At 35.5% G+C, this 10175-nt stretch overlaps 1 protein-coding gene across 1 annotated transcript; it reads left to right on the top strand.

Annotated features, from left to right (window-relative positions):
• Positions 1–3658: 3658 nt before the first annotated feature.
• LOC141696211 (uncharacterized) lies at positions 3659–4501 on the top strand. The gene has a single exon (XM_074500385.1). The coding sequence runs from the start codon at positions 3659–3661 to the stop codon at positions 4499–4501; it is 843 nt and encodes a 280-aa protein (XP_074356486.1).
• The last annotated feature ends 5674 nt before the right edge of the window (positions 4502–10175 follow it).

The following is a 10175-nucleotide window of genomic DNA, read 5'->3' as shown; positions in this document are numbered from 1 at the left end:
ATTTAGGTTCTATCATGCATAATGTGATGCAGTTTATATTAATGCAAGTATAATATTAAAAAAATGCATATTTCAAGTTCATGTAAGATCTTCCCCTTGGTTTATCATATATTCCTGTAAATTTGTATACATTATATTTTATTCTAAATTTTTAGTTTTGTTAATATTGGAGAAAATAATGACGAACTTCACCAAAAAATTGAGCTCTTTTTTTTAAAAGAAAAATTTGAGCTCTTATTATTGTTATTGGCTTGTACTATTTAATATTTATCAAAATATGTTAAAACTTGCTAAAACTTAGACTAAATTCTTTATGTTCATTTTACTTTGTATATCATATACATGTAATATTTTTTATTTCTAGAATGCGCACTAGACATTTAAAATGAAAAATTGACATGTCATCATTAATGATTAACAAAATAATGTACTAGTGACTGTGTTTATTTAATATTTTTGTTATTCAAATTTATGTTTTTATATCATATATTCAAAGAAAAATATTAATTCATTTTTATTTATTATGTGTACTTATACAAATAGTTGATTTTAACATATATGTGTGTGTGCAGCCCACTAGAATACCCCAAGAGTACCATTGATTGTTATAAACATATTTAAAGTTAATTATATTTGACAAAACATAAAAAAAATTGATTATAATGGTTAAAAATATTGTCTAAATTAATTATGTTTTTCCATAGAGTATTTGTTATTTAGTTACCATTTATTAATTTAGAATATAAGATATTTAATTTAAATATTTTTTTGTCTGTATAACACTTGTTCTTAAAATTACACCTTATCATTATCATGTGCATATACATATCACCCGTTAATGTGTCAGTTTGCATGTACATGTGGTGTCAGTATGCATGTACATGTGTGTGTCACATTATTATCAACGTGTCAAGCCTTTTCCAAGTTTATAAATAAAAGGCTAATTATTTATCTTGAAAGAAATAAGGGGTTTTTTCCATTTTCCTAGTCTTGTGTCCAGAGTTGCCTTGAAATTCAGAGAGATGAAGAGAAAATTTCAAGAAAGAGATAGTTTTGATTATGGCGGGGAGATTAGTAGACAACAACCTAGAGATTCAGGTCAATCATTTCTATCATCTCACTCTTTATCTAGCTAAATCATTTATTTATTTATCATTTTACAATTTTTGAGCTTGATGTGCTTTTATACAGTTAATATACTTTTATGTTATTTTTACCTATTGTGTACAACTATGTAAGCTAATATGAAAATTGGATCTTGTCAGGAAACTTATCAGATTATCAATCCAGGAATGTGTGTCCAAATTTATCAGATTTATGACAACTCAAGCAAACACTAGGTGCAAGGAGGAGAAGCGGACAACCATCACTGGTGAGGATGTGTTAATAGCAATGAACAATCATGGGTTCTACAGGTACATTGGCCCACTATTTCTCTATCTAAATCACTTTCGTGCATATGGAGGTGACGTGCATCCCCCGTTGAGGGGTGAGCTCCCTGAAATCTGAACCGGATTATGATATTCAAGGGGTGATGGCAGTGAGAGTATTTGTAAGGGATGGTCACAGTGATGGACCTTCACGTAGTGCTGCTGGTTCGAATGGTAGTAGCCTACCATAAACAATTTTCCAAGTGCCAATTGGCTGAGGGCTTTGTTAAATCTAAAGAAGTTACATAATACATGTTTTCTTTATAAATTTTAAGTTTAAAAAGTAATAAACTATGTAACTATGACAATTAATTTCCTTTGTTGTCACATTTAACTACTTATTTTTCCTTCCTCAAATATAATACACTTGGTGCATGTAGAAAGTACACAGAGATGGAGAAAAAAGAATAAAAATGATTTTTTTGGTTGCAGCAAAAAATCTTGCAGCAATAAGTTCCTGCATTTGCAGCTGTTACTTGAATCAGATAATGACAAACAAGTTCCTAACACTGGTTACTTGGTGCATTTGCCCCTGTTACTTGAATCAGATTATAATAAAATGGTTGAAAAAACAAAACAAAAAAAAAGAACTCTGGGTTCTTTGGGAATATTATGATGAGAATGCTGGAAATGTTTTTAAAAATGTGTAGATCCTTAAGGACGAATTACAAGAGGTTCAACCAGACATGATGCTTGATTCTGAACTTCAAAAACAAGAAATCTGTACCTGCAAAGAGCTTGATGAAACCTTGATCATTGAGAAGTTGCTTGGGGCTCAGACTTCCAGAACTAGATGGCTCCATGAGGGAGATAGGAACACTTCTTTTTTCTTTAATCAATTTAAAGATCACTAGAACTCCTCCAAAATCTTTGCTATATATGAAAATAATGGTGACACGGTTACTGGTCATGATAGGTCAATTTCTTCCAAGAAAGCTTTGAAATGGAGTCTAATAATAATGATATTGAGTTATTGATCGTATTGATATTCACTTTGATTCCATTTTGGATCCCAGGAGTGTAACTCTCACTTCAGAAATGCAAAACAACTGTGGACTGGTTTGAAAGAAATGTGGAGGATTTTCTAGAGGAAAGCTCCTAGTTGAATTCTTAGGGGTTCCAGTGATAGCTACCAGGTGACCTTCAAAAATTGTGCCCTTTTGATAGAAAATCAAGAAATTCTAAAACAGCATTTTATATGTGCTCATACTAAACAACTATCTAAATGACTGAAATTCTAATCAAGAAAGAAAAGAAACAGACTAACTATTTCTTCGAGAGAAGGAACTACTTATTGGCTAGGTATACTATACTAGTTGTTGCAGGCTAAGTATACTAACTAAAAAAATAAGAAAATACATTCAGTCCTAGAGCAAATAATAACATGGACTACCAAGTTCATATCTTATGCGGGCCGAGGTCAGCTCATTGAAACAGTAATTGTCTTCATTCATAAATCTTTCTGGAATCAGCATTTTGTTCTTATCAGTCTCGGAAAGAGTTATGGATAGATGGTATTTTCAAGTCAAACTGGGAAATGAAAACAACATTGGGTTGTAGCATGAACCATGGTATAATCACAAAATTATTTGTGATCAACTCGCTTCCTCTTGTTAGAATGTCAAACTCTTCCAGATGCATAGTTAATGAATAAAACAAAAGAATAAATGTAGTGCAAATCTTCATCCAGGAAAAATGGTAGGCAACTCGGTGCAATAATTTGTTATGCATGCATGGTCAACTATTCACATAAGAAATACACAGAAGTCTTCCTAAGAATCAGGGAGTTGTATGGCGTTGGTATGCAGCAGCTGTTAAAATGAAAGGCTGGGTTTTATCATTGAGCTACTAGTTGGAAGAGTCAAGTTTGAATGCTAGATATAAGGTAGGCTCCATGTTTTCTACTTAAAATAATATGTAAGCAATGATATAAGAAGTTTGTTCACTATAAATAGACATACCCAGGAACATAGCATTACTACAAAAATTTGAAAACATCAAAGAGAAAAAAAAGAGTCATAACTCTTGAAAGAAAGAAACAAGGCCGTAGCCTTAGTGTTGTAAACAAAACAAAAGCTGTAGTTTTTATTTATATATAAAGAGTGTGCTTTGTCTGTTTTATTATCAAAAATAATTATACATACATAGCAGCAGGTGTTTTAAATATTAGAGTTAGCCCATTCACGTTTCCAACAACTGGTATCCGAGCCAGCGTTCCGTTCAAGAAAATGGCAAATATGGTGCAACCAAATATTCCAAAATTAACGGCAATAAATTACGGGAATTGGAGTATCCAGATGAAGGTGTTACTCGGTTCCTACGACAATTGGGATATTGTCGAAAGTGGGTTTATTAAGCCTGCAGATGCTGCCGCTGAAGTAGCACTACCAAATGCCGAGAAGACGGCATTAAAGGAATCCCGGAAAAAAGACAAGAAGGCGCTATATACAATTTTTCAAGGTGTTGACGAATCTACCTTTGAAAAAATTTTAGATGCAAAAACGGAGAAAGAGGCATGGGAGATTTTGCAAAAAATTTTCCAAGGTGTCAAAAAAGTTAAAAAGGTGCGGCTCCAAGTTCTTCGTGGCGAGTTCGAAAATATTAAAATGAAGGCCTCAGAAAATATTGGTAAATATGCTACTCGTTTAAAAACAGTGACAAACGAGATGAAGAGAAATGGAGAAAGTCTCGATGATGTTCGGGTCATGGAAAAATTACTCCGTTCATTGACAAGAAAATTTGACTATGTCGTTACTTCTATTGAGGAGTCAGAAGATTTGTCCACAATTTCCATTGATGAGTTAGTTGGTTCACTTCAAGCGCATGAACAGCGGATGAACCAGTATGATGATACAAGCCATTTGGAAAAGGCGTTGCAAAGTAAGGTGTCCATTGGTGAAAGTTCAAGCAGTAGCAGTTCTGGTCGTGGAAGAGGTGGCTTTAGAGGTGGCTACCGTGGTGGAAGAGGACGTGGAAGACAGTCCTTCAACAGAAGCCAGAACACTGAAGGTTATCGTCCATCTGGCCGTGGTCAGAATTTTAGAAGCCGAGGACGAGGAGGATTTCAATGAGGTAACAAATCTCAATTTCAGTGCTATAATTGTAATAAATTTGGCCATTTCAGTTATGAATGTAGATCACCAAAAGTGGAAGAAAGGAGTCATTTTGCAGCAGCAAAAGAAGACAAAGATGTTGGCACTGCTATGTTCCTCACTTACAAAGGAGACGAGGAAAGCAAGAAGAATGTTTGGTATCTTGACTCAGGGGCCAGTAATCACATGACTGGTCACAAGGAATTATTCACGGAGATAGACGACACCATCAGCGGAGAAGTTAGTTTTGGTGACTCGTCAAAGATTCCGGTGAAAGGAAAAGGTACCGTCACAATCATGTCAAAGAAAGGTGAAAAGAAATATATAAATGATGTTTATTATATTCCTGTATTGAAAAATAATATTATCAGTCTTGGCCAGCTTGTGGAGAAAGGATATAATATACAAATGCAGGAATTCCCTCATTATCAGAAATCAAGCTCGGGAATTGATTGCAAATGTTGAGATGTCAAAGAATCGTTTGTTTACGCTTGATATGCAAACAAATGTGCAGAAGTGCTTAAAGTCGGTCATTAAAAATGACTCGTGGTTGTGGCATTTGAGATATGGTCATCTTGGATTTTCTGGCCTGAAATTATTGTCAAAGACAAAGATGGTAGACGGTTTGCCAGAAATCAACGAACCAGAAAATTTGTGTGAAGCGTGTGTCAAGGGGAAGCAACACAGACAAAGCTTTCCCGTTGGAAAATCGTGGAGAGCCAGGAGGCCATTGGAGATAGTTTATACAGATATAGCTGGTCCATTTGATATTCCATCACTTAGAGGTAATAGGTATTACCTAACATTTATTGATGATTTTAGCAGGAAAAGTTGGGTGTATATCATCAAAGAAAAATCGGAGGCTCTTGATAAATTCAAGGAGTTCAAAGCACTGGCGGAAAAACAAAGTGGATATTATTTGAAGACACTCAGATCAGACAGAGGAGGCGAGTATACTTCAAACATGTTCAAAAGTTTTTGCAGAGCACATGGCATCAATCATCAGTTGACAACAGCATATACTTCTCAACAAAATGGCGTTGCAGAAAGGAAGAACCGCACAATTCTTGACATGGCAAGGAGTATGGTGAAAGCAAAGCACTTGCCAAGAACTTTCTGGGCGGAAGCCGTTCAATGCACAGTTTATTTGTTGAATCGTTGTCCAACAAAAAGTGTCAGAAATAAAACTCCGAATGAAGCATGGAGCGGAAGCAAACCATCAGTTGGACATCTCAGAATTTTTGGGTGTATTGCTTATGCCCATATTCCCGATCAGAAAAGAAAGAAGCTGGATGACAAAGGCGAAAAGTGTATTTACAGACTCTACAATCCCCTGATGAAGAAATTAATCATTTCTCGTGATGTTGAGTTCGATGAACCAGATTACTGGAGATGGAGCGAGGATGGAAGAAAAGTTGCTGGTTTATTTTTCAATGGTGATGACGATGACGGTGATAACTAGAACATTGAAGATGACAGAGATGATGATCAAACTCCTCCACCAAGTCCAAATCAACAATCTCCTGGATCGACACCATCCACGGGAGGAAGCAGCAGTTCAGGGAGAGTACCACGAAAGATGCGGAGTCTGGATAATATTTATGAAGCAACAAGTCCGGTACAAACATCCTTTGATTATTCCTTATTTTGCTTAATGGCTGAATGTGATCCAGTTACATTTGAAGAAGCTTCTGAAGAAAGCAAATGGAATAAATCCATGAATGAAGAAATTGGTGCAATCAAGAAGAATGATACATGGGAGCTCACAGATCTTCCAGAAGGACACAAAGCAATTGGTGTCAAGTGGGTCTATAAAACCAAGACGAATCAAGATGGAGAAGTGGAGAAATACAAGGCAAGGTTGGTGGCTAAAGGCTACAAGCAGAGATATGGCATTGACTATGATGAGGTATTTGCTCCAATTGCAAGAGTTGATACCATACGGCTTCTGACAGCAATTGCAGCTCAGAACCAGTGGAAGATATTTCAGATGGATGTCAAGTCAACATTTCTAAATGGTTATCTCGAAGAAGAAGTCTACATCGAACAACCTCCAGGATATGTTCAGAAAGGCCAGGAAGATAAAGTCTACCGGCTAAAGAAAGCTTTATACGGCCTAAAACAGGCACCGAGAGCGTAGAATACAAGGGTTGATGAGTATTTTCAGAAAAATGGTTTTGTGAAGAGTCCATACGAGCATGCTCTCTACACGAAAATAAATTCAGGGGGAGATATTATGATCGTTTGCTTATATGTGGATGACATGATCTTTACTGGAAACAATCCTGGTATGTTTGATGATTTTAAGAAAGTTATGACTAACGAATTTGAGATGACAGATATTGGTCAAATGTCATACTTTCTTGGAGTCGAGGTGAAGCAAAAAAAAGACGGGATTTTTATGTCTCAGAAAAAATATGCGGAGCAGATTTTAAAGAAGTTCATAATGGAGGAATGCAAGCCAGTGAGCACGCCAGCAGAAGCAAGCATAAAGCTTAGAATTGATTCAATGAGGGAGTCGGTAAATCCGACATTGTTCAAAAGTTTGGTTGGAAGTCTGAGGTAACTAACTTTTACTCGTCCAGATATTATGTATGCAGTTGGAATAGTTAGTAGGTACATGGAAAAACCGAAGCAAGATCACTTTATGGCAGCTAAAAGAATCTTGAGGTACATAAAAGGTACACTTGATCATGGTCTATTTTACACGCATTCTTAAAATTCAAAATTAGTAGGCTACTCAGACAGTGATTATGGTGGTGACTTGGATGACGGGAAAAGCACTTCGGGTTATGCTTTTCACATTGGTTCTGCAATTTTTTCGTGGTCATCAAAGAAGCAACAGACAGTTGCCCTCTCAACATGTGAGGTGGAATACAAGGCAGCAGCAGCATGCGTATGTCAGGCTATGTGGCTAGGCTACATATTAGGCGAGTTAAATCTTGCAGAGGAAGGTCCGGTTAAAATTTACGTGGATAATAAAGCCGCTATTTCACTCGCAAAAAATCCAGTGTCCCACAGTCAAAGCAAGCACATCAATATTAAATATCATTTTCTTCGAGAACAGGTGAATGATAAAATCGTGGAATTGGTGCACTGCAGGACAAAAGAAAATTTAGCGGATATATTTACAAAGCCATTGAAGCCAAATGTGTTTGGAAAAATGAAGCAGAAGCTCGGAATGCAAAATTGAGTTTGAGGGGGAGTGTTAGAATGTCAAACTCTTCCAGATGCATAGTTAATGAATAAAACAAAAGAATAAATGTAGTGCAAATCTTCATCCAGGAAAAATGGTAGGCAGCTCGGTGCAATAATTTGTTATGCATGCATGGTCAACTATTCACATAAGAAATACACAGAAGTCTTCCTAAGAATCAGGGAGTTGTATGGCGTTGGTATGCAGCAGCTGTTAAAATGAAAGGCTGGGTTTTATCATTGAGCTACTAGTTGGAAGAGTCAAGTTTGAATGCTAGATATAAGGTAGGCTGCATGTTTTCTAGTTAAAATAATATGTAAGCAATGACATAAGAAGTTTGTACACTATAAATAGACATACCCAGGATCATAGCATTACTACAAAAATTTGAAAACATCAGAGAGAAAAAAAAGAGTCATAACTCTTGAAAGAAAGAAACAAGGCCGTAGCCTTAGTGTTGTAAACAAAACAAAAGCTGTAGTTTTTATTTATATATAAAGAGTGTGCTTTGTCTGTTTTATTATCAAAAATAATTATACATACATAGCAGCAGGTGTTTTAAATATTAGAGTTAGCCCATTCATGTTTCCAACACCTCTTCCATGGTCAGTTTGAGTATTGAAATTATCGCATGGAAAATGCCTCAAATGGATCCCGAACTACAACAATACTATGCCATTCCAAATGCACAAGGGGGGATGTGTATGTATGGGATTTGACTGAAATCAAAATGATTACAAAAACCAAGATTAGTTAGGAGAGCATAAGATCAACTGGACCAACTTTTTATGGCACAAACTTTGCATTCAAAGATATGTCTTCATTGAATAGATACCATGTCATGGAACTATGGAAGACTTCCCACTAAACTCGGACTCATTAAATTTAGATGTTCTGCATTGCTGGATGGGAAGGTAGTGATTATTTATTATGTTGCAATGCCCATAAGGTTGTTGTTTATGCTGGCTCTGTATATGAATATTCATCTTAATAGCTGTAATCAACTGCTTTGTTATGTTGGACTCCATATTAAATCCGCATCCACAAGAGAATTACCTCTTCCGGGTCCTTAAGTGGTCATTTGTCAAATATGACATTGAAGAAATAGTAAGATCCATGATGGAGATTGCCTATCCACGGAAGCTCTGTTCAAGATCATCATGATTGATATCATTTGTAGGATAGCATTTTCAAAATGGCTCAACAAATTATTATACGCGCAGTGATCACCTACAAACCACTTCTTAGCCTCCCATGACTTGCTACTGTAGTTTCGTAGATATTTCATTATCATATAAATCTATTTTTTTCTCATATATCTTGATCACATGTTGTAATATCATTTAGTTCCTAATTTTCTTGAGGATTCTACATGTCATGTGCGTGTATATCAACATCTGTAAACTAGAGAAATGACTTTGATTGTAACATAGTAGACCTGTCGTTGGGACCTCTAGGGACAATGATGAGAATGGCACCTGATTTATGCACATAGAGGCATTGACGCAGTGAGACCTGCAGGGACACTTGTCCTTGCCAATTTAGAATAAATAGTTTGTTAGTGTGTTCCTACAAATTGCTTAGTACGTGAATGATAGTTCGAAAACTCTGTTGAATGATAAAGTATACAAGGCTGACATCCGACGCTATAAAAATCCAGATAAATGTGCTTTAATCTACACTTGTATCTGGGAAGAGTGAGATAGTTATAAAAAGCAAATGAAGTGTTTCAAGGTCAATGTTGATTGCATCTATTGCCAAGGGAGATGGAGAGTGCAGTGTTGTTCAGTGTTAAGAGATAAAAATGCAATGAGTATTCAAGAACGATCCAAATATTTTCGCAGCTGGGACTTGAGTCTGTTGGTAGCAGAACTTAATGCCATTAAGAAGGCACTTTTGATAATGGCTAGTGATCTTAAATCAGATTGTGCTAATGCTCTAGGCTTAACTAGTAAGTCTTACAACAGATGTAATGTCTATGATGGATTAGTTCAAACTTTAGATTGTTGAACACTTATTTAGTACTTGTGAAATGGAGATATTTCGTAAATAATTATTTTTTGAATGAAATTCTTATTTTTCAAATTGAAAAAAAATAGCACAGGTACCAACAATTCAACACTTATCTAACAAAAACTATACCAGATTTTGTTTTAATCAAAAGCTTTATTTTTTGAATGTGTCTTAGGTTTGTATACTTGTATTATCCGAAGATTAGAGGGTATAATAGGAAGTCATAACCATGATAAACCATAATTTTATTATTTAATTTGAAAATATAACTGGTAAAAAAATTAAAAATTTAAACATCGATATATGAGAATTAAAAAAAAACACTCCATCCTGTTCAACCTTACCTCCAAATTGAAAAATGTTTGGTATAGGGAATCCAATCCTCGCATTTATGCTCAATGTCACTCAAGCAATGACACTTAAACCAACTACCGGCACTCTGAG

This window comes from Apium graveolens, chromosome 11 (genome assembly GCF_009905375.1).
Source record: "Apium graveolens cultivar Ventura chromosome 11, ASM990537v1, whole genome shotgun sequence".
In the NCBI taxonomy this organism is placed as follows: Eukaryota; Viridiplantae; Streptophyta; class Magnoliopsida; order Apiales; family Apiaceae; genus Apium; species Apium graveolens.
Note: the sequence above shows the minus strand (reverse complement) of the source record. Positions and strands in the feature narration are given on the sequence as shown.

Excerpts from the sequence above, each read along its gene's own strand:
- LOC141696211 (XM_074500385.1), top strand. The coding sequence starts at position 3,659 with ATGGCAAATATGGTGCAACCAAATATTCCAAAATTAACGGCAATAAAT.